The following is a 27,012-nucleotide window of genomic DNA, read 5'->3' on the forward strand; positions in this document are numbered from 1 at the left end:
AACGGAGAGAAGGAGCAGTCAAAGATCCAGCTGCACAGACACAAACTGCAGCTTGCCGTGCCTCCTTGTCTGAGTGCTGCACATAAGCACCACAGGATGGGCAAGAACCTTCTTATCTCGACTCACTAATTAACAAATCCTCTACAAACTGTACAAATTTGCCCCAGAATTTATACTCTTTTCAATCAAACCTCAATATTTGGGGCGGTGGGACGGGCAAAGAAAAAAATGACAGCCTAATGCCACGGGGAAGACAGTTGTTGAAGGCAGTTGCTGTCTTTTCCAGGTGAAGGCAAGTGAACACTGACTTTCTAAATATACTGGAATGTTGCGGTGTGAAAATTATGACTTTGCAACTTTACGTAGAATGGTTTGTTCCAGATTACCCCGTGTTCCAACCCCTTTGGTTTTTCCCTAGTTGTGGCTCCTGTCCATCTCCCTGCAACCCTGCCCAGACTCTGGTGGGGGGCTGGGGTGATTGGCAGAGCCTATGACTTCTCCGCCCTGTAGCGTGTATCAGATGCCCTGCGTACTGTCTTTTTGTCCTGGTAACTCCCACCCCCCATGGTATTGGTCCTGGGCTAATCCCTGCCCCTCTCCACACCCCTGGTACTTAAGGTCAAGGAGAGCCCAGAGAAGTCATTTTTCACCTGGCCAGCTGGCAGCAATCAACCTATCTTGTCACCCACGTGAGAGTCTGCCTGTCTTCCACGCCGGAGCCACACTTCTACCTGAGGGCCAGGGCTCACACAGCAAGAAGGAACCGGAGCTGTACCAATTAATGCGTGTTCAGGACCGAGCTAGCCGTTGCAGCTCTGAACGCCCGCATTAATGGAAGGCTTCAAAATGCCTTGGGCTAGGTGTCACTCCGTCTGCTTCTGGATATTCTTCTTGGGTTCCAGGCAAATGGAGTCCTGTCTCACGGCATGTGGCATTCTTCCCTTTGTATTAATCAAGGTGGGCTGTGCTGAGAGCAATCATCCCACATCTGTACTTGCCCCTGCCAGCCTGGCATAAGCTTCTTCAAATATTTACTGAAGTAAATTTCAGGGGCTGCCCGCTCACTAAAGACACTGAGTCCAAGAGTGTCACTCAGGGTTGGGGATGGTCATTACCCTGCCCAGAGGGGAGACAAGCTTCGAGCTGCCCCATCATCCTGGCACAACCTTACTGTGCAAAATTCTGCTGCCCATTAAGAAGTTCTCCCAGTTCTCTACAACTTTGGCCACAGACACGTCCTCACCTAAAACAGGGATATTTCCCACCACGTCAAACACCTTGGTGCATGTGAAGCCCTCTTCTGCGTGCCAAGAAGGGATTTCCACCCCCTTCTGTGTGTGCTCTGGCACCCATTGTGCGGCATGAGGGACACAAGGTTCTCCCTGTGCCTGTGTGCAAAAGCCTTCAAGCAGAGACTCGAGCCCCTCTACCTCACAACTTACGGGGGCCTCCACAACTCCTCTGTGGCCACCTCACACCGCTCGTGCTGCGCACACCTTCTCCACCCACTACCCACGACTTCACCGAATCTGCGGCAAATGCCACAGCAATAGAGAGGCTCAATTCCACGCTTATAATTTACACAGACTCTGCACATGGAATTATAACACTCCTCCCGTGGCTCCTTCCTGCTCTAAAGGTCCCAGGTGAACTCACCAGTAGCTGCTCTTCAGGACGGAGGCTCCAGCAGTACTGTCCTTAGGTCCCATCTGGGCTGCCAAAATGCTGAGGAATCTCCCCTGTGTGACCATTCCAGAGGCACAGGTGACTCCAACAAGCTGATGGGTGACCCGTTTGATTCCCTACCCACACCACTCTCAGCCAGTCAGAGCGGGTATCCGTACCCATTCAACCTCAGGATTCATTCCCCCAGCAGACTCGCAGATGTCACATTCCAGAAAGAGCCACCGGCTCCTGCTGCAGCACTCAGGGTCCGTTCAAATCCCTGGCCTGTGCCACAGCTCCCTGTGCCCTCTGTCATGCAAAGGGTGGCAGTCTCTGGTCCCAGACTCCCACCAGCCAGAGCTCAATCTGCAGCTGGCACTGCAGCTGCACAACCAGCTCCCTGCCCCAAATGGATTCCTCAGCAGCTGCTGGCCTCAGAGACTGCACAGCCTCATCCTGCAAGAAGAGGGGCCTAAAGAAAGCAGCAGAGAGCAGCCCTTCTTACAAGGGCAGGTCCTCAAAGGACAAGGGCAATGGCTTTACAGCGACAGAGGGTAGCTTCGTATGAGATACTGGGAAGAAATTCTTGACTGTCAGGCTGCAGACATACTGGCACGGGTTGCCCAGAGCAGCTGCGGATGCCTGTTTTTCATGTAGGCAAAGTCAGCACAGAAGACACAGACACCAACTTCAGGAATAAATGCAACTTACTGTAATTCAAAACCGCAAAGAATGGGAAAAGGATAAGCTAAGCAATGCATCTAATCGTTACTGTAAAAGACTGCCTACAGTGATGAAGGGAGACACATCACAAGTTACCCTAATCCTTGACCATCATGCAGGTCTGCCCATCAACGGGGGGGGAAGCCAGTGTCAGTCACAGTGAAGGACTGGAGAACCACTGCCAGCAACTGGGAAATCCTGCAGGTGCCTTCCCCTCCAGGCAATGAGGTTTCTGACTGGGCTGCGAGAGAGGCCCATCTTTATGCTGTTGAATAAACAAGCTACCAGAACTTCTAGTGCAGGATCATCTGGTTTTTTTCTCCTCTTGGGATGCTCCCCAGGCCTTGGAGGACTCCAGGAGGAACCAAGGAAGTTGTCTGTGATCCTACATCCCAAAAGAAGGCCAGATGTGGCCTTGTCCAGTTTCTGATTAGCGAAAGGCAAATCCACGTTTTGCCGATGAGCGGATCTCGACAACATTTGGTTGGAAGGTTCACGCAGAGGCCAACCTTTGATCAAGAGCTCTGGTTCCTGCCTCAGTCAGGTCCTGTTGATAAAGACTTTGTACTTCAATGTCCCATCCTCCCTCAAATTGTCCAACGACAGCTTCTGAGCCAGGCTCTGAGCAAACTTCTCCAGTACAAACTATCCATCCCTACCAATGGCAGGAAGTCGGAGCTATGTGATTTCCAAGGTCCCTTCCACCCCAAACCATTCCACGGCCCATGGATTCGGTGTTGCCCCTCCCCCAGTGGGCCCCGGTTGCACAGGCCCCCACAGCGCCCCAAACACGGAACCCAGCCCTCAGTGACATCAGCCCCGGGGCCGGGGCCACCACGGGCAGCGCGGCTGCTGCCGGGCACTGCGGCTGTGGCTGTGCTGCTGCACGGAGCCCTCAGTGCTTGCAGCTGACACGTGCCTCTGGCAGCCATGAATCGGCTCGGCCTCCTCGTCCTGCTGACCGTGGCCGCGCTGGCCCACGGCATACAGTACCCCTGCGGGTAAGTGGCCCCAGGCCCTGGGAGGGAGCCGTGGCAACACTTGGGGCCTTCCCTGGAGGGGACCCGCCTGTCCCCCGTGGCTGGGCCACAGCTTCCTACCCACCATGGGGAAGCCTCCGTTCCTTGGACAGACAAACATCCCATGGGCTTCCCTGGCCTGCTGGGCCTGCAAACGCTTGTGGGGAGGGCACAGGGCTGAGCTTCAGCCTGAGCCACAGCAGGCCACGCAGCAGCATGGAAATGACTTTCTGCTTGCAGAGGTTCCTGCGGCCTCCGCGCTCCGCAACCTGACTACTACCCCATGACTTATTCCACCGGCAACGAAGCTTACGACTTCGGCATGACACGCATTGTGGGTGGAGTAGGCGCTCTGGAAGCATCCTGGCCCTGGATCGTCAGCATCCAACATCCCCTTTCACCGAACCTGGGTCATTGGTGTGGAGGGTCCCTCATCACTGCAGATTGGGTCCTCACGGCGGCCCACTGCTTCGACAAGTTTGAGTAAGGCAGACCAGGGAATGGGGACACCCTCGCTACACCAGCAGGTGCCCTGTCAGCAGCCACCACCTGCTACTCCCGTCCCCTTTCCTCTCAGGCAGTCCAGCTGCCACACTGCTCAGGAGAAGCCTGGGCTTGTGCCAAGGCTTCCTAGCGGCCTCCAGCTCGACATTCCCCCAGCCTCATGTGTGTGAGGGCACTCACACCTGCCAGAGCACTGCTCCCTCTCTGCCTTGCCAAGCAGAAGAGAGGCAGCTGCTGGGCTGCTGTGGTACATGGCTCTGCTCCCTCTCAGCCCTCTCTCCATCTTCTTTCCAGTAACATCAGCATGCTGTATGTGGTGCTTGGAGCTACCAAGTTCACTCAGCCGGGCCCTGGGGCCGTAGTTCGCAACGTGAAGCAGGTGGTGGTTCACCCCTACTACAAGCGTGCCGACTTCAGCTACGACATTGCCCTGCTGCAACTGGACGGTTCTGTCCAGTGCAGCGCCTACATCCAGCTGGCCTGTCTGGCTGACCCCGCCCTAGAAGTCTCAAAGCTCAACAACTGCTGGATCGCTGGCTGGGGTTCCACCACTGCAAGATGTGAGTTCCAGCTAAGTGCAGTGGGGAGAGGGTTTGGGCTTCCTCACAGCAGAGTCCAAAGCCAGGCTGAAGGACGTAGCCCGGTGCAGAGATGGGCCTGGCCTGCTCCCCAAGGGCGGGAAGCAGGGACACCGTGCCCTAGCGCCTCTGCGGAGGGAAAGCCGTGCCCAAGGGACAGGGATTCCCCTCAGACGGGGAAGGAGAACTGACATGGGGGTGCTGAGGGCTTATTGCTTTCTCTGCTCACAGCTCAAGGTTCACGTGGTCGCCTGCAGGAGGCCAAGGTCCAGCTCATCAATTCCCAGCTCTGCAACAGCAGTGACTGGTATGCAGGGAAAGTCCACCCCTACAACTTGTGTGCTGGTTACCCACAGGGCGCCATCGACGCCTGCCAGGTATGAATGTGTCACGAGCCTCTCAGCCCCCAGCAGCACCAGCAGCCCTGGCAGCGCTGCCCAAACACAGCCCAGGGTCTGCTTTGCCCCGGCCAGTTCTCCCGGTCACCCTCCCAGCCCCAGCTCCCCCCCAGCTGCTGGGGGGGGGGGGGGGCTTCCTACACACTCCCCATCCACTCCTACTTGCCCAGTGCCCCCCTTGTGCCAGAAAGCCCAGAAAGCCCAGCTAGCGCTCTCGGCAGCGCAGAGATCCGGGTGCCAAACATCCATGCTCTGCACATCCAGGACTCCTGCCTTGTGCAGAGAGGACACAGAGAGCCCTACCCTACAGGACCCCAAGCCATTCACAGCCAAGGCTCTGGAGGCTCCAGCCTCTGAGGAGAGCCTTCCTCTGCCTGGAATACAGTTCTGGCAGGGGCTGTGAGAGAAGAGGAGACAGCCCCGGTGCTGGCAGGGGCCACTCAACACCACCTTAATCCTCTCTGCTCTATTGCAGGGCGACAGTGGTGGTCCTCTCATGTGCAAGGACAACACCGCCGAGTACTGGTGGGTTGTCGGCATAACCAGCTGGGGAGAAGGCTGCGCCAGACCAAAGCAGCCTGGAATCTACATCTCCACTCGGCACTTCTATCACTGGATTGACTACAACATGCGTGCATACCACACCGCTGAAAGTGCTTCCTGAGCAGTAGGACAGGCAGGATCCAGGGCAGGCTGCAGTGCACCACAGCCCTTTCCTGCTGGGGCAATGCCTGCTGATCCAAAGGCAGCCTCAGTGTCAAAACCCTGCTCTGTCCCGCCCACATTTCTCTCCGGTGTGCAGGCAAACACTGGAGTTGATCTAATTGTTGAAATAAAGCTAGCTTTGTTCACAGGGAACCATCTTTTCGGTGTAATTCCAATTCCTGGGAAGGGCAACAAGTGCCACCTTCGGCACCTGCAGAATGAGCCTGAGGCACAAAGGGACAGAGTGGCTCCAGAGAGCACCAGTGTGCCTGGTCAGAGAGGAGAGTGCCCTGAGCCACCATGGGCTGGAGGAACCCGGTACACCAAGCCTAGGAAGGGGATAGGACAAAAGCAGACACCTTGGGGACAGTGCTCAAATGCCCGTGGGCTGATGATTTAGGGCCTGGTGTAGGCTTGGGCAAAGAGAACAGACCAGAGACAGTCCCAAGCATGACAAGGGAAGCTCCTGCCTCCTGAGTGGACTGCCAGTGATGGCTTGGGAGGGCTGACCTGAAACAGAGATTGGACAGAGATAAAAAAGGAAGTAGGTATTTCTTGAAAGGCCTCCAGAATCCACCTTGGCCAGGACAGGAGCCTGATCAGGGCTATCCACAAGTTGGACAAATAATGGCCACAAAATGGCTGCCGGGTCACAAGATCTTAAGTTTTTATTAAGTTTTGGTCCATTTGCATATTGGGGTTTAATTGTCCAATTGCAGCTTCGGGTTGTGGGGTCTCATCCTTCTTGTTTTCTCTCTTCAGTCCGCTGTTGTTTATGCTGTTGGCCTGAAAGTTGTCCTTGGTCCTCAGCAGGAAAAGGATTTGTTTGTCTACTTACTCTATGAAAAGAGCCTACTAGCACTTAATGCGAGGCTCAGAACTACACCCCTAAGCAGCACAGAATCTGAAACTAGGAAAGCTAAAGCTTAAGGCCCGTCACCAGTGCCCTAAGGCAGAGCCAGAGTTCACAGGTAGTAAAGGGGGACTGATGTGCTGGGCGGTCACACTTCACAGATACTCAAAGGAAGAGCTGGGCGCATTCTGGGGAGAGGAACCTGGCAGAAACAGTAGGAGAGCACACCGGGAATGCCATGGAAGGCCAAAGTGAGTGGGCCAACAGCAGCTGCAACACCGAGGCTGTTCACAGGCAGGGAGGGCCAAGCCTGGGAGCCATGGGGAAAAGATCCCTGGGCTTGGCTCCAAATTTGGGAGGAGACAAAGGCAGAGACAGGGAGGAGTCAAGGAAGATGAGGTTGCTGTGTAAGTCTGGCAAACGGAGAGAAGGAGCAGTCAAAGATCCAGCTGCACAGACACAAACTGCAGCTTGCCGTGCCTCCTTGTCTGAGTGCTGCACATAAGCACCACAGGATGGGCAAGAACCTTCTTATCTCGACTCACTAATTAAAAAATCCTCTACAAACTGTACAAATTTGCCCCAGAATTTATACTCTTTTCAATCAAACCTCAATATTTGGGGCGGTGGGACGGGCAAAGAAAAAAATGACAGCCTAATGCCACGGGGAAGACAGTTGTTGAAGGCAGTTGCTGTCTTTTCCAGGTGAAGGCAAGTGAACACTGACTTTCTAAATATACTGGAATGTTGCGGTGTGAAAATTATGACTTTGCAACTTTACGTAGAATGGTTTGTTCCAGATTACCCCGTGTTCCAACCCCTTTGGTTTTTCCCTAGTTGTGGCTCCTGTCCATCTCCCTGCAACCCTGCCCAGACTCTGGTGGGGGGCTGGGGTGATTGGCAGAGCCTATGACTTCTCCGCCCTGTAGCGTGTATCAGATGCCCTGCGTACTGTCTTTTTGTCCTGGTAACTCCCACCCCCCATGGTATTGGTCCTGGGCTAATCCCTGCCCCTCTCCACACCCCTGGTACTTAAGGTCAAGGAGAGCCCAGAGAAGTCATTTTTCACCTGGCCAGCTGGCAGCAATCAACCTATCTTGTCACCCACGTGAGAGTCTGCCTGTCTTCCACGCCGGAGCCACACTTCTACCTGAGGGCCAGGGCTCACACAGCAAGAAGGAACCGGAGCTGTACCAATTAATGCGTGTTCAGGACCGAGCTAGCCGTTGCAGCTCTGAACGCCCGCATTAATGGAAGGCTTCAAAATGCCTTGGGCTAGGTGTCACTCCGTCTGCTTCTGGATATTCTTCTTGGGTTCCAGGCAAATGGAGTCCTGTCTCACGGCATGTGGCATTCTTCCCTTTGTATTAATCAAGGTGGGCTGTGCTGAGAGCAATCATCCCACATCTGTACTTGCCCCTGCCAGCCTGGCATAAGCTTCTTCAAATATTTACTGAAGTAAATTTCAGGGGCTGCCCGCTCACTAAAGACACTGAGTCCAAGAGTGTCACTCAGGGTTGGGGATGGTCATTACCCTGCCCAGAGGGGAGACAAGCTTCGAGCTGCCCCATCATCCTGGCACAACCTTACTGTGCAAAATTCTGCTGCCCATTAAGAAGTTCTCCCAGTTCTCTACAACTTTGGCCACAGACACGTCCTCACCTAAAACAGGGATATTTCCCACCACGTCAAACACCTTGGTGCATGTGAAGCCCTCTTCTGCGTGCCAAGAAGGGATTTCCACCCCCTTCTGTGTGTGCTCTGGCACCCATTGTGCGGCATGAGGGACACAAGGTTCTCCCTGTGCCTGTGTGCAAAAGCCTTCAAGCAGAGACTCGAGCCCCTCTACCTCACAACTTACGGGGGCCTCCACAACTCCTCTGTGGCCACCTCACACCGCTCGTGCTGCGCACACCTTCTCCACCCACTACCCACGACTTCACCGAATCTGCGGCAAATGCCACAGCAATAGAGAGGCTCAATTCCACGCTTATAATTTACACAGACTCTGCACATGGAATTATAACACTCCTCCCGTGGCTCCTTCCTGCTCTAAAGGTCCCAGGTGAACTCACCAGTAGCTGCTCTTCAGGACGGAGGCTCCAGCAGTACTGTCCTTAGGTCCCATCTGGGCTGCCAAAATGCTGAGGAATCTCCCCTGTGTGACCATTCCAGAGGCACAGGTGACTCCAACAAGCTGATGGGTGACCCGTTTGATTCCCTACCCACACCACTCTCAGCCAGTCAGAGCGGGTATCCGTACCCATTCAACCTCAGGATTCATTCCCCCAGCAGACTCGCAGATGTCACATTCCAGAAAGAGCCACCGGCTCCTGCTGCAGCACTCAGGGTCCGTTCAAATCCCTGGCCTGTGCCACAGCTCCCTGTGCCCTCTGTCATGCAAAGGGTGGCAGTCTCTGGTCCCAGACTCCCACCAGCCAGAGCTCAATCTGCAGCTGGCACTGCAGCTGCACAACCAGCTCCCTGCCCCAAATGGATTCCTCAGCAGCTGCTGGCCTCAGAGACTGCACAGCCTCATCCTGCAAGAAGAGGGGCCTAAAGAAAGCAGCAGAGAGCAGCCCTTCTTACAAGGGCAGGTCCTCAAAGGACAAGGGCAATGGCTTTACAGCGACAGAGGGTAGCTTCGTATGAGATACTGGGAAGAAATTCTTGACTGTCAGGCTGCAGACATACTGGCACGGGTTGCCCAGAGCAGCTGCGGATGCCTGTTTTTCATGTAGGCAAAGTCAGCACAGAAGACACAGACACCAACTTCAGGAATAAATGCAACTTACTGTAATTCAAAACCGCAAAGAATGGGAAAAGGATAAGCTAAGCAATGCATCTAATCGTTACTGTAAAAGACTGCCTACAGTGATGAAGGGAGACACATCACAAGTTACCCTAATCCTTGACCATCATACAGGTCTGCCCATCAACGGGGGGGGAAGCCAGTGTCAGTCACAGTGAAGGACTGGAGAACCACTGCCAGCAACTGGGAAATCCTGCAGGTGCCTTCCCCTCCAGGCAATGAGGTTTCTGACTGGGCTGCGAGAGAGGCCCATCTTTATGCTGTTGAATAAACAAGCTACCAGAACTTCTAGTGCAGGATCATCTGGTTTTTTTCTCCTCTTGGGATGCTCCCCAGGCCTTGGAGGACTCCAGGAGGAACCAAGGAAGTTGTCTGTGATCCTACATCCCAAAAGAAGGCCAGATGTGGCCTTGTCCAGTTTCTGATTAGCGAAAGGCAAATCCACGTTTTGCCGATGAGCGGATCTCGACAACATTTGGTTGGAAGGTTCACGCAGAGGCCAACCTTTGATCAAGAGCTCTGGTTCCTGCCTCAGTCAGGTCCTGTTGATAAAGACTTTGTACTTCAATGTCCCATCCTCCCTCAAATTGTCCAACGACAGCTTCTGAGCCAGGCTCTGAGCAAACTTCTCCAGTACAAACTATCCATCCCTACCAATGGCAGGAAGTCGGAGCTATGTGATTTCCAAGGTCCCTTCCACCCCAAACCATTCCACGGCCCATGGATTCGGTGTTGCCCCTCCCCCAGTGGGCCCCGGTTGCACAGGCCCCCACAGCGCCCCAAACACGGAACCCAGCCCTCAGTGACATCAGCCCCGGGGCCGGGGCCACCACGGGCAGCGCGGCTGCTGCCGGGCACTGCGGCTGTGGCTGTGCTGCTGCACGGAGCCCTCAGTGCTTGCAGCTGACACGTGCCTCTGGCAGCCATGAATCGGCTCGGCCTCCTCGTCCTGCTGACCGTGGCCGCGCTGGCCCACGGCATACAGTACCCCTGCGGGTAAGTGGCCCCAGGCCCTGGGAGGGAGCCGTGGCAACACTTGGGGCCTTCCCTGGAGGGGACCCGCCTGTCCCCCGTGGCTGGGCCACAGCTTCCTACCCACCATGGGGAAGCCTCCGTTCCTTGGACAGACAAACATCCCATGGGCTTCCCTGGCCTGCTGGGCCTGCAAACGCTTGTGGGGAGGGCACAGGGCTGAGCTTCAGCCTGAGCCACAGCAGGCCACGCAGCAGCATGGAAATGACTTTCTGCTTGCAGAGGTTCCTGCGGCCTCCGCGCTCCGCAACCTGACTACTACCCCATGACTTATTCCACCGGCAACGAAGCTTACGACTTCGGCATGACACGCATTGTGGGTGGAGTAGGCGCTCTGGAAGCATCCTGGCCCTGGATCGTCAGCATCCAACATCCCCTTTCACCGAACCTGGGTCATTGGTGTGGAGGGTCCCTCATCACTGCAGATTGGGTCCTCACGGCGGCCCACTGCTTCGACAAGTTTGAGTAAGGCAGACCAGGGAATGGGGACACCCTCGCTACACCAGCAGGTGCCCTGTCAGCAGCCACCACCTGCTACTCCCGTCCCCTTTCCTCTCAGGCAGTCCAGCTGCCACACTGCTCAGGAGAAGCCTGGGCTTGTGCCAAGGCTTCCTAGCGGCCTCCAGCTCGACATTCCCCCAGCCTCATGTGTGTGAGGGCACTCACACCTGCCAGAGCACTGCTCCCTCTCTGCCTTGCCAAGCAGAAGAGAGGCAGCTGCTGGGCTGCTGTGGTACATGGCTCTGCTCCCTCTCAGCCCTCTCTCCATCTTCTTTCCAGTGACATCAGCATGCTGTATGTGGTGCTTGGAGCTACCAAGTTCACTCAGCCGGGCCCTGGGGCCGTAGTTCGCAACGTGAAGCAGGTGGTGGTTCACCCCTACTACAAGCGTGCCGACTTCAGCTACGACATTGCCCTGCTGCAACTGGACGGTTCTGTCCAGTGCAGCGCCTACATCCAGCTGGCCTGTCTGGCTGACCCCGCCCTAGAAGTCTCAAAGCTCAACAACTGCTGGATCGCTGGCTGGGGTTCCACCACTGCAAGATGTGAGTTCCAGCTAAGTGCAGTGGGGAGAGGGTTTGGGCTTCCTCACAGCAGAGTCCAAAGCCAGGCTGAAGGACGTAGCCCGGTGCAGAGATGGGCCTGGCCTGCTCCCCAAGGGCGGGAAGCAGGGACACCGTGCCCTAGCGCCTCTGCGGAGGGAAAGCCGTGCCCAAGGGACAGGGATTCCCCTCAGACGGGGAAGGAGAACTGACATGGGGGTGCTGAGGGCTTATTGCTTTCTCTGCTCACAGCTCAAGGTTCACGTGGTCGCCTGCAGGAGGCCAAGGTCCAGCTCATCAATTCCCAGCTCTGCAACAGCAGTGACTGGTATGCAGGGAAAGTCCACCCCTACAACTTGTGTGCTGGTTACCCACAGGGCGCCATCGACGCCTGCCAGGTATGAATGTGTCACGAGCCTCTCAGCCCCCAGCAGCACCAGCAGCCCTGGCAGCGCTGCCCAAACACAGCCCAGGGTCTGCTTTGCCCCGGCCAGTTCTCCCGGTCACCCTCCCAGCCCCAGCTCCCCCCCAGCTGCTGGGGGGGGGGGGGGGGGCTTCCTACACACTCCCCATCCACTCCTACTTGCCCAGTGCCCCCCTTGTGCCAGAAAGCCCAGAAAGCCCAGCTAGCGCTCTCGGCAGCGCAGAGATCCGGGTGCCAAACATCCATGCTCTGCACATCCAGGACTCCTGCCTTGTGCAGAGAGGACACAGAGAGCCCTACCCTACAGGACTCCAAGCCATTCACAGCCAAGGCTCTGGAGGCTCCAGCCTCTGAGGAGAGCCTTCCTCTGCCTGGAATACAGTTCTGGCAGGGGCTGTGAGAGAAGAGGAGACAGCCCCGGTGCTGGCAGGGGCCACTCAACACCACCTTAATCCTCTCTGCTCTATTGCAGGGCGACAGTGGTGGTCCTCTCATGTGCAAGGACAACACCGCCGAGTACTGGTGGGTTGTCGGCATAACCAGCTGGGGAGAAGGCTGCGCCAGACCAAAGCAGCCTGGAATCTACATCTCCACTCGGCACTTCTATCACTGGATTGACTACAACATGCGTGCATACCACACCGCTGAAAGTGCTTCCTGAGCAGCAGGACAGGCAGGATCCAGGGCAGGCTGCAGTGCACCACAGCCCTTTCCTGCTGGGGCAATGCCTGCTGATCCAAAGGCAGCCTCAGTGTCAAAACCCTGCTCTGTCCCGCCCACATTTCTCTCCGGTGTGCAGGCAAACACTGGAGTTGATCTAATTGTTGAAATAAAGCTAGCTTTGTTCACAGGGAACCATCTTTTCGGTGTAATTCCAATTCCTGGGAAGGGCAACAAGTGCCACCTTCGGCACCTGCAGAATGAGCCTGAGGCACAAAGGGACAGAGTGGCTCCAGAGAGCACCAGTGTGCCTGGTCAGAGAGGAGAGTGCCCTGAGCCACCATGGGCTGGAGGAACCCGGTACACCAAGCCTAGGAAGGGGATAGGACAAAAGCAGACACCTTGGGGACAGTGCTCAAATGCCCGTGGGCTGATGATTTAGGGCCTGGTGTAGGCTTGGGCAAAGAGAACAGACCAGAGACAGTCCCAAGCATGACAAGGGAAGCTCCTGCCTCCTGAGTGGACTGCCAGTGATGGCTTGGGAGGGCTGACCTGAAACAGAGATTGGACAGAGATAAAAAAGGAAGTAGGTATTTCTTGAAAGGCCTCCAGAATCCACCTTGGCCAGGACAGGAGCCTGATCAGGGCTATCCACAAGTTGGACAAATAATGGCCACAAAATGGCTGCCGGGTCACAAGATCTTAAGTTTTTATTAAGTTTTGGTCCATTTGCATATTGGGGTTTAATTGTCCAATTACAGCTTCGGGTTGTGGGGTCTCATCCTTCTTGTTTTCTCTCTTCAGTCCGCTGTTGTTTATGCTGTTGGCCTGAAAGTTGTCCTTGGTCCTCAGCAGGAAAAGGATTTGTTTGTCTACTTACTCTATGAAAAGAGCCTACTAGCACTTAATGCGAGGCTCAGAACTACACCCCTAAGCAGCACAGAATCTGAAACTAGGAAAGCTAAAGCTTAAGGCCCGTCACCAGTGCCCTAAGGCAGAGCCAGAGTTCACAGGTAGTAAAGGGGGACTGATGTGCTGGGCGGTCACACTTCACAGATACTCAAAGGAAGAGCTGGGCGCATTCTGGGGAGAGGAACCTGGCAGAAACAGTAGGAGAGCACACCGGGAATGCCATGGAAGGCCAAAGTGAGTGGGCCAACAGCAGCTGCAACACCGAGGCTGTTCACAGGCAGGGAGGGCCAAGCCTGGGAGCCATGGGGAAAAGATCCCTGGGCTTGGCTCCAAATTTGGGAGGAGACAAAGGCAGAGACAGGGAGGAGTCAAGGAAGATGAGGTTGCTGTGTAAGTCTGGCAAACGGAGAGAAGGAGCAGTCAAAGATCCAGCTGCACAGACACAAACTGCAGCTTGCCGTGCCTCCTTGTCTGAGTGCTGCACATAAGCACCACAGGATGGGCAAGAACCTTCTTATCTCGACTCACTAATTAACAAATCCTCTACAAACTGTACAAATTTGCCCCAGAATTTATACTCTTTTCAATCAAACCTCAATATTTGGGGCGGTGGGACGGGCAAAGAAAAAAATGACAGCCTAATGCCACGGGGAAGACAGTTGTTGAAGGCAGTTGCTGTCTTTTCCAGGTGAAGGCAAGTGAACACTGACTTTCTAAATATACTGGAATGTTGCGGTGTGAAAATTATGACTTTGCAACTTTACGTAGAATGGTTTGTTCCAGATTACCCCGTGTTCCAACCCCTTTGGTTTTTCCCTAGTTGTGGCTCCTGTCCATCTCCCTGCAACCCTGCCCAGACTCTGGTGGGGGGCTGGGGTGATTGGCAGAGCCTATGACTTCTCCGCCCTGTAGCGTGTATCAGATGCCCTGCGTACTGTCTTTTTGTCCTGGTAACTCCCACCCCCCATGGTATTGGTCCTGGGCTAATCCCTGCCCCTCTCCACACCCCTGGTACTTAAGGTCAAGGAGAGCCCAGAGAAGTCATTTTTCACCTGGCCAGCTGGCAGCAATCAACCTATCTTGTCACCCACGTGAGAGTCTGCCTGTCTTCCACGCCGGAGCCACACTTCTACCTGAGGGCCAGGGCTCACACAGCAAGAAGGAACCGGAGCTGTACCAATTAATGCGTGTTCAGGACCGAGCTAGCCGTTGCAGCTCTGAACGCCCGCATTAATGGAAGGCTTCAAAATGCCTTGGGCTAGGTGTCACTCCGTCTGCTTCTGGATATTCTTCTTGGGTTCCAGGCAAATGGAGTCCTGTCTCACGGCATGTGGCATTCTTCCCTTTGTATTAATCAAGGTGGGCTGTGCTGAGAGCAATCATCCCACATCTGTACTTGCCCCTGCCAGCCTGGCATAAGCTTCTTCAAATATTTACTGAAGTAAATTTCAGGGGCTGCCCGCTCACTAAAGACACTGAGTCCAAGAGTGTCACTCAGGGTTGGGGATGGTCATTACCCTGCCCAGAGGGGAGACAAGCTTCGAGCTGCCCCATCATCCTGGCACAACCTTAGTGTGCAAAATTCTGCTGCCCATTAAGAAGTTCTCCCAGTTCTCTACAACTTTGGCCACAGACACGTCCTCACCTAAAACAGGGATATTTCCCACCACGTCAAACACCTTGGTGCATGTGAAGCCCTCTTCTGCGTGCCAAGAAGGGATTTCCACCCCCTTCTGTGTGTGCTCTGGCACCCATTGTGCGGCATGAGGGACACAAGGTTCTCCCTGTGCCTGTGTGCAAAAGCCTTCAAGCAGAGACTCGAGCCCCTCTACCTCACAACTTACGGGGGCCTCCACAACTCCTCTGTGGCCACCTCACACCGCTCGTGCTGCGCACACCTTCTCCACCCACTACCCACGACTTCACCGAATCTGCGGCAAATGCCACAGCAATAGAGAGGCTCAATTCCACGCTTATAATTTACACAGACTCTGCACATGGAATTATAACACTCCTCCCGTGGCTCCTTCCTGCTCTAAAGGTCCCAGGTGAACTCACCAGTAGCTGCTCTTCAGGACGGAGGCTCCAGCAGTACTGTCCTTAGGTCCCATCTGGGCTGCCAAAATGCTGAGGAATCTCCCCTGTGTGACCATTCCAGAGGCACAGGTGACTCCAACAAGCTGATGGGTGACCCGTTTGATTCCCTACCCACACCACTCTCAGCCAGTCAGAGCGGGTATCCGTACCCATTCAACCTCAGGATTCATTCCCCCAGCAGACTCGCAGATGTCACATTCCAGAAAGAGCCACCGGCTCCTGCTGCAGCACTCAGGGTCCGTTCAAATCCCTGGCCTGTGCCACAGCTCCCTGTGCCCTCTGTCATGCAAAGGGTGGCAGTCTCTGGTCCCAGACTCCCACCAGCCAGAGCTCAATCTGCAGCTGGCACTGCAGCTGCACAACCAGCTCCCTGCCCCAAATGGATTCCTCAGCAGCTGCTGGCCTCAGAGACTGCACAGCCTCATCCTGCAAGAAGAGGGGCCTAAAGAAAGCAGCAGAGAGCAGCCCTTCTTACAAGGGCAGGTCCTCAAAGGACAAGGGCAATGGCTTTACAGCGACAGAGGGTAGCTTCGTATGAGATACTGGGAAGAAATTCTTGACTGTCAGGCTGCAGACATACTGGCACGGGTTGCCCAGAGCAGCTGCGGATGCCTGTTTTTCATGTAGGCAAAGTCAGCACAGAAGACACAGACACCAACTTCAGGAATAAATGCAACTTACTGTAATTCAAAACCGCAAAGAATGGGAAAAGGATAAGCTAAGCAATGCATCTAATCGTTACTGTAAAAGACTGCCTACAGTGATGAAGGGAGACACATCACAAGTTACCCTAATCCTTGACCATCATGCAGGTCTGCCCATCAACGGGGGGGGAAGCCAGTGTCAGTCACAGTGAAGGACTGGAGAACCACTGCCAGCAACTGGGAAATCCTGCAGGTGCCTTCCCCTCCAGGCAATGAGGTTTCTGACTGGGCTGCGAGAGAGGCCCATCTTTATGCTGTTGAATAAACAAGCTACCAGAACTTCTAGTGCAGGATCATCTGGTTTTTTTCTCCTCTTGGGATGCTCCCCAGGCCTTGGAGGACTCCAGGAGGAACCAAGGAAGTTGTCTGTGATCCTACATCCCAAAAGAAGGCCAGATGTGGCCTTGTCCAGTTTCTGATTAGCGAAAGGCAAATCCACGTTTTGCCGATGAGCGGATCTCGACAACATTTGGTTGGAAGGTTCACGCAGAGGCCAACCTTTGATCAAGAGCTCTGGTTCCTGCCTCAGTCAGGTCCTGTTGATAAAGACTTTGTACTTCAATGTCCCATCCTCCCTCAAATTGTCCAACGACAGCTTCTGAGCCAGGCTCTGAGCAAACTTCTCCAGTACAAACTATCCATCCCTACCAATGGCAGGAAGTCGGAGCTATGTGATTTCCAAGGTCCCTTCCACCCCAAACCATTCCACGGCCCATGGATTCGGTGTTGCCCCTCCCCCAGTGGGCCCCGGTTGCACAGGCCCCCACAGCGCCCCAAACACGGAACCCAGCCCTCAGTGACATCAGCCCCGGGGCCGGGGCCACCACGGGCAGCGCGGCTGCTGCCGGGCACTGCGGCTGTGGCTGTGCTGCTGCACGGAGCCCTCAGTGCTTGCAGCTGACACGTGCCTCTGGCAGCCATGAATCGGCTCGGCCTCCTCGTCCTGCTGACCGTGGCCGCGCTGGCCCACGGCATACAGTACCCCTGCGGGTAAGTGGCCCCAGGCCCTGGGAGGGAGCCGTGGCAACACTTGGGGCCTTCCCTGGAGGGGACCCGCCTGTCCCCCGTGGCTGGGCCACAGCTTCCTACCCACCATGGGGAAGCCTCCGTTCCTTGGACAGACAAACATCCCATGGGCTTCCCTGGCCTGCTGGGCCTGCAAACGCTTGTGGGGAGGGCACAGGGCTGAGCTTCAGCCTGAGCCACAGCAGGCCACGCAGCAGCATGGAAATGACTTTCTGCTTGCAGAGGTTCCTGCGGCCTCCGCGCTCCGCAACCTGACTACTACCCCATGACTTATTCCACCGGCAACGAAGCTTACGACTTCGGCATGACACGCATTGTGGGTGGAGTAGGCGCTCTGGAAGCATCCTGGCCCTGGATCGTCAGCATCCAACATCCCCTTTCACCGAACCTGGGTCATTGGTGTGGAGGGTCCCTCATCACTGCAGATTGGGTCCTCACGGCGGCCCACTGCTTCGACAAGTTTGAGTAAGGCAGACCAGGGAATGGGGACACCCTCGCTACACCAGCAGGTGCCCTGTCAGCAGCCACCACCTGCTACTCCCGTCCCCTTTCCTCTCAGGCAGTCCAGCTGCCACACTGCTCAGGAGAAGCCTGGGCTTGTGCCAAGGCTTCCTAGCGGCCTCCAGCTCGACATTCCCCCAGCCTCATGTGTGTGAGGGCACTCACACCTGCCAGAGCACTGCTCCCTCTCTGCCTTGCCAAGCAGAAGAGAGGCAGCTGCTGGGCTGCTGTGGTACATGGCTCTGCTCCCTCTCAGCCCTCTCTCCATCTTCTTTCCAGTAACATCAGCATGCTGTATGTGGTGCTTGGAGCTACCAAGTTCACTCAGCCGGGCCCTGGGGCCGTAGTTCGCAACGTGAAGCAGGTGGTGGTTCACCCCTACTACAAGCGTGCCGACTTCAGCTACGACATTGCCCTGCTGCAACTGGACGGTTCTGTCCAGTGCAGCGCCTACATCCAGCTGGCCTGTCTGGCTGACCCCGCCCTAGAAGTCTCAAAGCTCAACAACTGCTGGATCGCTGGCTGGGGTTCCACCACTGCAAGATGTGAGTTCCAGCTAAGTGCAGTGGGGAGAGGGTTTGGGCTTCCTCACAGCAGAGTCCAAAGCCAGGCTGAAGGACGTAGCCCGGTGCAGAGATGGGCCTGGCCTGCTCCCCAAGGGCGGGAAGCAGGGACACCGTGCCCTAGCGCCTCTGCGGAGGGAAAGCCGTGCCCAAGGGACAGGGATTCCCCTCAGACGGGGAAGGAGAACTGACATGGGGGTGCTGAGGGCTTATTGCTTTCTCTGCTCACAGCTCAAGGTTCACGTGGTCGCCTGCAGGAGGCCAAGGTCCAGCTCATCAATTCCCAGCTCTGCAACAGCAGTGACTGGTATGCAGGGAAAGTCCACCCCTACAACTTGTGTGCTGGTTACCCACAGGGCGCCATCGACGCCTGCCAGGTATGAATGTGTCACGAGCCTCTCAGCCCCCAGCAGCACCAGCAGCCCTGGCAGCGCTGCCCAAACACAGCCCAGGGTCTGCTTTGCCCCGGCCAGTTCTCCCGGTCACCCTCCCAGCCCCAGCTCCCCCCCAGCTGCTGGGGGGGGGGGGGGGGGCTTCCTACACACTCCCCATCCACTCCTACTTGCCCAGTGCCCCCCTTGTGCCAGAAAGCCCAGAAAGCCCAGCTAGCGCTCTCGGCAGCGCAGAGATCCGGGTGCCAAACATCCATGCTCTGCACATCCAGGACTCCTGCCTTGTGCAGAGAGGACACAGAGAGCCCTACCCTACAGGACCCCAAGCCATTCACAGCCAAGGCTCTGGAGGCTCCAGCCTCTGAGGAGAGCCTTCCTCTGCCTGGAATACAGTTCTGGCAGGGGCTGTGAGAGAAGAGGAGACAGCCCCGGTGCTGGCAGGGGCCACTCAACACCACCTTAATCCTCTCTGCTCTGTTGCAGGGCGACAGTGGTGGTCCTCTCATGTGCAAGGACAACACCGCCGAGTACTGGTGGGTTGTCGGCATAACCAGCTGGGGAGAAGGCTGCGCCAGACCAAAGCAGCCTGGAATCTACATCTCCACTCGGCACTTCTATCACTGGATTGACTACAACATGCGTGCATACCACACCGCTGAAAGTGCTTCCTGAGCAGCAGGACAGGCAGGATCCAGGGCAGGCTGCAGTGCACCACAGCCCTTTCCTGCTGGGGCAATGCCTGCTGATCCAAAGGCAGCCTCAGTGTCAAAACCCTGCTCTGTCCCGCCCACATTTCTCTCCGGTGTGCAGGCAAACACTGGAGTTGATCTAATTGTTGAAATAAAGCTAGCTTTGTTCACAGGGAACCATCTTTTCGGTGTAATTCCAATTCCTGGGAAGGGCAACAAGTGCCACCTTCGGCACCTGCAGAATGAGCCTGAGGCACAAAGGGACAGAGTGGCTCCAGAGAGCACCAGTGTGCCTGGTCAGAGAGGAGAGTGCCCTGAGCCACCATGGGCTGGAGGAACCCGGTACACCAAGCCTAGGAAGGGGATAGGACAAAAGCAGACACCTTGGGGACAGTGCTCAAATGCCCGTGGGCTGATGATTTAGGGCCTGGTGTAGGCTTGGGCAAAGAGAACAGACCAGAGACAGTCCCAAGCATGACAAGGGAAGCTCCTGCCTCCTGAGTGGACTGCCAGTGATGGCTTGGGAGGGCTGACCTGAAACAGAGATTGGACAGAGATAAAAAAGGAAGTAGGTATTTCTTGAAAGGCCTCCAGAATCCACCTTGGCCAGGACAGGAGCCTGATCAGGGCTATCCACAAGTTGGACAAATAATGGCCACAAAATGGCTGCCGGGTCACAAGATCTTAAGTTTTTATTAAGTTTTGGTCCATTTGCATATTGGGGTTTAATTGTCCAATTGCAGCTTCGGGTTGTGGGGTCTCATCCTTCTTGTTTTCTCTCTTCAGTCCGCTGTTGTTTATGCTGTTGGCCTGAAAGTTGTCCTTGGTCCTCAGCAGGAAAAGGATTTGTTTGTCTACTTACTCTATGAAAAGAGCCTACTAGCACTTAATGCGAGGCTCAGAACTACACCCCTAAGCAGCACAGAATCTGAAACTAGGAAAGCTAAAGCTTAAGGCCCGTCACCAGTGCCCTAAGGCAGAGCCAGAGTTCACAGGTAGTAAAGGGGGACTGATGTGCTGGGCGGTCACACTTCACAGATACTCAAAGGAAGAGCTGGGCGCATTCTGGGGAGAGGAACCTGGCAGAAACAGTAGGAGAGCACACCGGGAATGCCATGGAAGGCCAAAGTGAGTGGGCCAACAGCAGCTGCAACACCGAGGCTGTTCACAGGCAGGGAGGGCCAAGCCTGGGAGCCATGGGGAAAAGATCCCTGGGCTTGGCTCCAAATTTGGGAGGAGACAAAGGCAGAGACAGGGAGGAGTCAAGGAAGATGAGGTTGCTGTGTAAGTCTGGCAAACGGAGAGAAGGAGCAGTCAAAGATCCAGCTGCACAGACACAAACTGCAGCTTGCCGTGCCTCCTTGTCTGAGTGCTGCACATAAGCACCACAGGATGGGCAAGAACCTTCTTATCTCGACTCACTAATTAAAAAATCCTCTACAAACTGTACAAATTTGCCCCAGAATTTATACTCTTTTCAATCAAACCTCAATATTTGGGGCGGTGGGACGGGCAAAGAAAAAAATGACAGCCTAATGCCACGGGGAAGACAGTTGTTGAAGGCAGTTGCTGTCTTTTCCAGGTGAAGGCAAGTGAACACTGACTTTCTAAATATACTGGAATGTTGCGGTGTGAAAATTATTACTTTGCAACTTTACGTAGAATGGTTTGTTCCAGATTACCCCGTGTTCCAACCCCTTTGGTTTTTCCCTAGTTGTGGCTCCTGTCCATCTCCCTGCAACCCTGTCCAGACTCTGGTGGGGGGCTGGGGTGATTGGCAGAGCCTATGACTTCTCCGCCCTGTAGCGTGTATCAGATGCCCTGCGTACTGTCTTTTTGTCCTGGTAACTCCCACCCCCCATGGTATTGGTCCTGGGCTAATCCCTGCCCCTCTCCACACCCCTGGTACTTAAGGTCAAGGAGAGCCCAGAGAAGTCATTTTTCACCTGGCCAGCTGGCAGCAATCAACCTATCTTGTCACCCACGTGAGAGTCTGCCTGTCTTCCACGCCGGAGCCACACTTCTACCTGAGGGCCAGGGCTCACACAGCAAGAAGGAACCGGAGCTGTACCAATTAATGCGTGTTCAGGACCGAGCTAGCCGTTGCAGCTCTGAACGCCCGCATTAATGGAAGGCTTCAAAATGCCTTGGGCTAGGTGTCACTCCGTCTGCTTCTGGATATTCTTCTTGGGTTCCAGGCAAATGGAGTCCTGTCTCACGGCATGTGGCATTCTTCCCTTTGTATTAATCAAGGTGGGCTGTGCTGAGAGCAATCATCCCACATCTGTACTTGCCCCTGCCAGCCTGGCATAAGCTTCTTCAAATATTTACTGAAGTAAATTTCAGGGGCTGCCTGCTCACTAAAGACACTGAGTCCAAGAGTGTCACTCAGGGTTGGGGATGGTCATTACCCTGCCCAGAGGGGAGACAAGCTTCGAGCTGCCCCATCATCCTGGCACAACCTTACTGTGCAAAATTCTGCTGCCCATTAAGAAGTTCTCCCAGTTCTCTACAACTTTGGCCACAGACACGTCCTCACCTAAAACAGGGATATTTCCCACCACGTCAAACACCTTGGTGCATGTGAAGCCCTCTTCTGCGTGCCAAGAAGGGATTTCCACCCCCTTCTGTGTGTGCTCTGGCACCCATTGTGCGGCATGAGGGACACAAGGTTCTCCCTGTGCCTGTGTGCAAAAGCCTTCAAGCAGAGACTCGAGCCCCTCTACCTCACAACTTACGGGGGCCTCCACAACTCCTCTGTGGCCACCTCACACCGCTCATGCTGCGCACACCTTCTCCACCCACTACCCACGACTTCACCGAATCTGCGGCAAATGCCACAGCAATAGAGAGGCTCAATTCCACGCTTATAATTTACACAGACTCTGCACATGGAATTATAACACTCCTCCCGTGGCTCCTTCCTGCTCTAAAGGTCCCAGGTGAACTCACCAGTAGCTGCTCTTCAGGACGGAGGCTCCAGCAGTACTGTCCTTAGGTCCCATCTGGGCTGCCAAAATGCTGAGGAATCTCCCCTGTGTGACCATTCCAGAGGCACAGGTGACTCCAACAAGCTGATGGGTGACCCGTTTGATTCCCTACCCACACCACTCTCAGCCAGTCAGAGCGGGTATCCGTACCCATTCAACCTCAGGATTCATTCCCCCAGCAGACTCGCAGATGTCACATTCCAGAAAGAGCCACCGGCTCCTGCTGCAGCACTCAGGGTCCGTTCAAATCCCTGGCCTGTGCCACAGCTCCCTGTGCCCTCTGTCATGCAAAGGGTGGCAGTCTCTGGTCCCAGACTCCCACCAGCCAGAGCTCAATCTGCAGCTGGCACTGCAGCTGCACAACCAGCTCCCTGCCCCAAATGGATTCCTCAGCAGCTGCTGGCCTCAGAGACTGCACAGCCTCATCCTGCAAGAAGAGGGGCCTAAAGAAAGCAGCAGAGAGCAGCCCTTCTTACAAGGGCAGGTCCTCAAAGGACAAGGGCAATGGCTTTACAGCGACAGAGGGTAGCTTCGTATGAGATACTGGGAAGAAATTCTTGACTGTCAGGCTGCAGACATACTGGCACGGGTTGCCCAGAGCAGCTGCGGATGCCTGTTTTTCATGTAGGCAAAGTCAGCACAGAAGACACAGACACCAACTTCAGGAATAAATGCAACTTACTGTAATTCAAAACCGCAAAGAATGGGAAAAGGATAAGCTAAGCAATGCATCTAATCGTTACTGTAAAAGACTGCCTACAGTGATGAAGGGAGACACATCACAAGTTACCCTAATCCTTGACCATCATGCAGGTCTGCCCATCAACGGGGGGGGAAGCCAGTGTCAGTCACAGTGAAGGACTGGAGAACCACTGCCAGCAACTGGGAAATCCTGCAGGTGCCTTCCCCTCCAGGCAATGAGGTTTCTGACTGGGCTGCGAGAGAGGCCCATCTTTATGCTGTTGAATAAACAAGCTACCGGAACTTCTAGTGCAGGATCATCTGGTTTTTTTCTCCTCTTGGGATGCTCCCCAGGCCTTGGAGGACTCCAGGAGGAACCAAGGAAGTTGTCTGTGATCCTACATCCCAAAAGAAGGCCAGATGTGGCCTTGTCCAGTTTCTGATTAGCGAAAGGCAAATCCACGTTTTGCCGATGAGCGGATCTCGACAACATTTGGTTGGAAGGTTCACGCAGAGGCCAACCTTTGATCAAGAGCTCTGGTTCCTGCCTCAGTCAGGTCCTGTTGATAAAGACTTTGTACTTCAATGTCCCATCCTCCCTCAAATTGTCCAACGACAGCTTCTGAGCCAGGCTCTGAGCAAACTTCTCCAGTACAAACTATCCATCCCTACCAATGGCAGGAAGTCGGAGCTATGTGATTTCCAAGGTCCCTTCCACCCCAAACCATTCCACGGCCCATGGATTCGGTGTTGCCCCTCCCCCAGTGGGCCCCGGTTGCACAGGCCCCCACAGCGCCCCAAACACGGAACCCAGCCCTCAGTGACATCAGCCCCGGGGCCGGGGCCACCACGGGCAGCGCGGCTGCTGCCGGGCACTGCGGCTGTGGCTGTGCTGCTGCACGGAGCCCTCAGTGCTTGCAGCTGACACGTGCCTCTGGCAGCCATGAATCGGCTCGGCCTCCTCGTCCTGCTGACCGTGGCCGCGCTGGCCCACGGCATACAGTACCCCTGCGGGTAAGTGGCCCCAGGCCCTGGGAGGGAGCCGTGGCAACACTTGGGGCCTTCCCTGGAGGGGACCCGCCTGTCCCCCGTGGCTGGGCCACAGCTTCCTACCCACCATGGGGAAGCCTCCGTTCCTTGGACAGACAAACATCCCATGGGCTTCCCTGGCCTGCTGGGCCTGCAAACGCTTGTGGGGAGGGCACAGGGCTGAGCTTCAGCCTGAGCCACAGCAGGCCACGCAGCAGCATGGAAATGACTTTCTGCTTGCAGAGGTTCCTGCGGCCTCCGCGCTCCGCAACCTGACTACTACCCCATGACTTATTCCACCGGCAACGAAGCTTACGACTTTGGCATGACACGCATTGTGGGTGGAGTAGGCGCTCTGGAAGCATCCTGGCCCTGGATCGTCAGCATCCAACATCCCCTTTCACCGAACCTGGGTCATTGGTGTGGAGGGTCCCTCATCACTGCAGATTGGGTCCTCACGGCGGCCCACTGCTTCGACAAGTTTGAGTAAGGCAGACCAGGGAATGGGGACACCCTCGCTACACCAGCAGGTGCCCTGTCAGCAGCCACCACCTGCTACTCCCGTCCCCTTTCCTCTCAGGCAGTCCAGCTGCCACACTGCTCAGGAGAAGCCTGGGCTTGTGCCAAGGCTTCCTAGCGGCCTCCAGCTCGACATTCCCCCAGCCTCATGTGTGTGAGGGCACTCACACCTGCCAGAGCACTGCTCCCTCTCTGCCTTGCCAAGCAGAAGAGAGGCAGCTGCTGGGCTGCTGTGGTACATGGCTCTGCTCCCTCTCAGCCCTCTCTCCATCTTCTTTCCAGTGACATCAGCATGCTGTATGTGGTGCTTGGAGCTACCAAGTTCACTCAGCCGGGCCCTGGGGCCGTAGTTCGCAACGTGAAGCAGGTGGTGGTTCACCCCTACTACAAGCGTGCCGACTTCAGCTACGACATTGCCCTGCTGCAACTGGACGGTTCTGTCCAGTGCAGCGCCTACATCCAGCTGGCCTGTCTGGCTGACCCCGCCCTAGAAGTCTCAAAGCTCAACAACTGCTGGATCGCTGGCTGGGGTTCCACCACTGCAAGATGTGAGTTCCAGCTAAGTGCAGTGGGGAGAGGGTTTGGGCTTCCTCACAGCAGAGTCCAAAGCCAGGCTGAAGGACGTAGCCCGGTGCAGAGATGGGCCTGGCCTGCTCCCCAAGGGCGGGAAGCAGGGACACCGTGCCCTAGCGCCTCTGCGGAGGGAAAGCCGTGCCCACGGGACAGGGATTCCCCTCAGACGGGGAAGGAGAACTGACATGGGGGTGCTGAGGGCTTATTGCTTTCTCTGCTCACAGCTCAAGGTTCACGTGGTCGCCTGCAGGAGGCCAAGGTCCAGCTCATCAATTCCCAGCTCTGCAACAGCAGTGACTGGTATGCAGGGAAAGTCCACCCCTACAACTTGTGTGCTGGTTACCCACAGGGCGCCATCGACGCCTGCCAGGTATGAATGTGTCACGAGCCTCTCAGCCCCCAGCAGCACCAGCAGCCCTGGCAGCGCTGCCCAAACACAGCCCAGGGTCTGCTTTGCCCCGGCCAGTTCTCCCGGTCACCCTCCCAGCCCCAGCTCCCCCCCAGCTGCTGGGGGGGGGGGGGGGGGCTTCCTACACACTCCCCATCCACTCCTACTTGCCCAGTGCCCCCCTTGTGCCAGAAAGCCCAGAAAGCCCAGCTAGCGCTCTCGGCAGCGCAGAGATCCGGGTGCCAAACATCCATGCTCTGCACATCCAGGACTCCTGCCTTGTGCAGAGAGGACACAGAGAGCCCTACCCTACAGGACCCCAAGCCATTCACAGCCAAGGCTCTGGAGGCTCCAGCCTCTGAGGAGAGCCTTCCTCTGCCTGGAATACAGTTCTGGCAGGGGCTGTGAGAGAAGAGGAGACAGCCCCGGTGCTGGCAGGGGCCACTCAACACCACCTTAATCCTCTCTGCTCTATTGCAGGGCGACAGTGGTGGTCCTCTCATGTGCAAGGACAACACCGCCGAGTACTGGTGGGTTGTCGGCATAACCAGCTGGGGAGAAGGCTGCGCCAGACCAAAGCAGCCTGGAATCTACATCTCCACTCGGCACTTCTATCACTGGATTGACTACAACATGCGTGCATACCACACCGCTGAAAGTGCTTCCTGAGCAGCAGGACAGGCAGGATCCAGGGCAGGCTGCAGTGCACCACAGCCCTTTCCTGCTGGGGCAATGCCTGCTGATCCAAAGGCAGCCTCAGTGTCAAAACCCTGCTCTGTCCCACCCACATTTCTCTCCGGTGTGCAGGCAAACACTGGAGTTGATCTAATTGTTGAAATAAAGCTAGCTTTGTTCACAGGGAACCATCTTTTCGGTGTAATTCAAATTCCTGGGAAGGGCAACAAGTGCCACCTTCGGCACCTGCAGAATGAGCCTGAGGCACAAAGGGACAGAGTGGCTCCAGAGAGCACCAGTGTGCCTGGTCAGAGAGGAGAGTGCCCTGAGCCACCATGGGCTGGAGGAACCCGGTACACCAAGCCTAGGAAGGGGATAGGACAAAAGCAGACACCTTGGGGACAGTGCTCAAATGCCCGTGGGCTGATGATTTAGGGCCTGGTGTAGGCTTGGGCAAAGAGAACAGACCAGAGACAGTCCCAAGCATGACAAGGGAAGCTCCTGCCTCCTGAGTGGACTGCCAGTGATGGCTTGGGAGGGCTGACCTGAAACAGAGATTGGACAGAGATAAAAAAGGAAGTAGGTATTTCTTGAAAGGCCTCCAGAATCCACCTTGGCCAGGACAGGAGCCTGATCAGGGCTATCCACAAGTTGGACAAATAATGGCCACAAAATGGCTGCCGGGTCACAAGATCTTAAGTTTTTATTAAGTTTTGGTCCATTTGCATATTGGGGTTTAATTGTCCAATTACAGCTTCGGGTTGTGGGGTCTCATCCTTCTTGTTTTCTCTCTTCAGTCCGCTGTTGTTTATGCTGTTGGCCTGAAAGTTGTCCTTGGTCCTCAGCAGGAAAAGGAT

General features: G+C 55.6%; 2 protein-coding genes and 1 pseudogene across 2 annotated transcripts; all 3 read left to right on the forward strand.

The window, feature by feature from the left end:
• The first annotated feature begins 3,690 nt into the window (after positions 1 to 3,690).
• On the forward strand, positions 3,691 to 5,551 carry LOC136287495 (acrosin-like). Its single transcript, XM_066180283.1, has 4 exons — positions 3,691 to 3,750; positions 4,264 to 4,486; positions 4,721 to 4,866; positions 5,363 to 5,551. The coding sequence occupies exons 1-4, from the start codon at positions 3,691 to 3,693 to the stop codon at positions 5,549 to 5,551; spliced, it is 618 nt and encodes a 205-aa protein (XP_066036380.1).
• A 5,003-nt stretch (positions 5,552 to 10,554) lies between these two features.
• LOC136287496 (acrosin-like) lies at positions 10,555 to 19,283 on the forward strand (annotated as a pseudogene).
• Positions 19,284 to 24,286: 5,003 nt separating this feature from the next.
• On the forward strand, positions 24,287 to 26,149 carry LOC136287497 (acrosin-like). The gene is made up of 4 exons (XM_066180285.1): positions 24,287 to 24,346; positions 24,860 to 25,082; positions 25,317 to 25,462; positions 25,961 to 26,149. Exons 1-4 carry the CDS (start codon positions 24,287 to 24,289, stop codon positions 26,147 to 26,149), a joined length of 618 nt encoding a protein of 205 aa, XP_066036382.1.
• The last annotated feature ends 863 nt before the right edge of the window (positions 26,150 to 27,012 follow it).

This window comes from Chamaea fasciata, unplaced genomic scaffold (assembly GCF_029207755.1).
Source record: "Chamaea fasciata isolate MVZ Bird 193981 ecotype frontalis unplaced genomic scaffold, bChaFas1.0.hap1 SCAF_3, whole genome shotgun sequence".
NCBI lineage: Eukaryota > Metazoa > Chordata > Aves > Passeriformes > Sylviidae > Chamaea > Chamaea fasciata.

Coding starts and splice junctions, on each gene's coding strand:
- LOC136287495 (XM_066180283.1), top strand. CDS start 3,691: ATGACTTATTCCACCGGCAACGAAGCTTACGACTTCGGCATGACACGC. Junction 4,487..4,720: donor AAGATGTGAGTTCCAGCTAA/GTGCAGTGGGGA, acceptor CTCTGCTCACAG/CTCAAGGTTCACGTGGTCGC. Junction 4,867..5,362: donor GCGCCATCGACGCCTGCCAG/GTATGAATGTGT, acceptor GCTCTATTGCAG/GGCGACAGTGGTGGTCCTCT.
- LOC136287497 (XM_066180285.1), top strand. CDS start 24,287: ATGACTTATTCCACCGGCAACGAAGCTTACGACTTTGGCATGACACGC. Junction 24,347..24,859: donor TGACACGCATTGTGGGTGGA/GTAGGCGCTCTG, acceptor CAGCCGGGCCCT/GGGGCCGTAGTTCGCAACGT. Junction 25,463..25,960: donor GCGCCATCGACGCCTGCCAG/GTATGAATGTGT, acceptor GCTCTATTGCAG/GGCGACAGTGGTGGTCCTCT.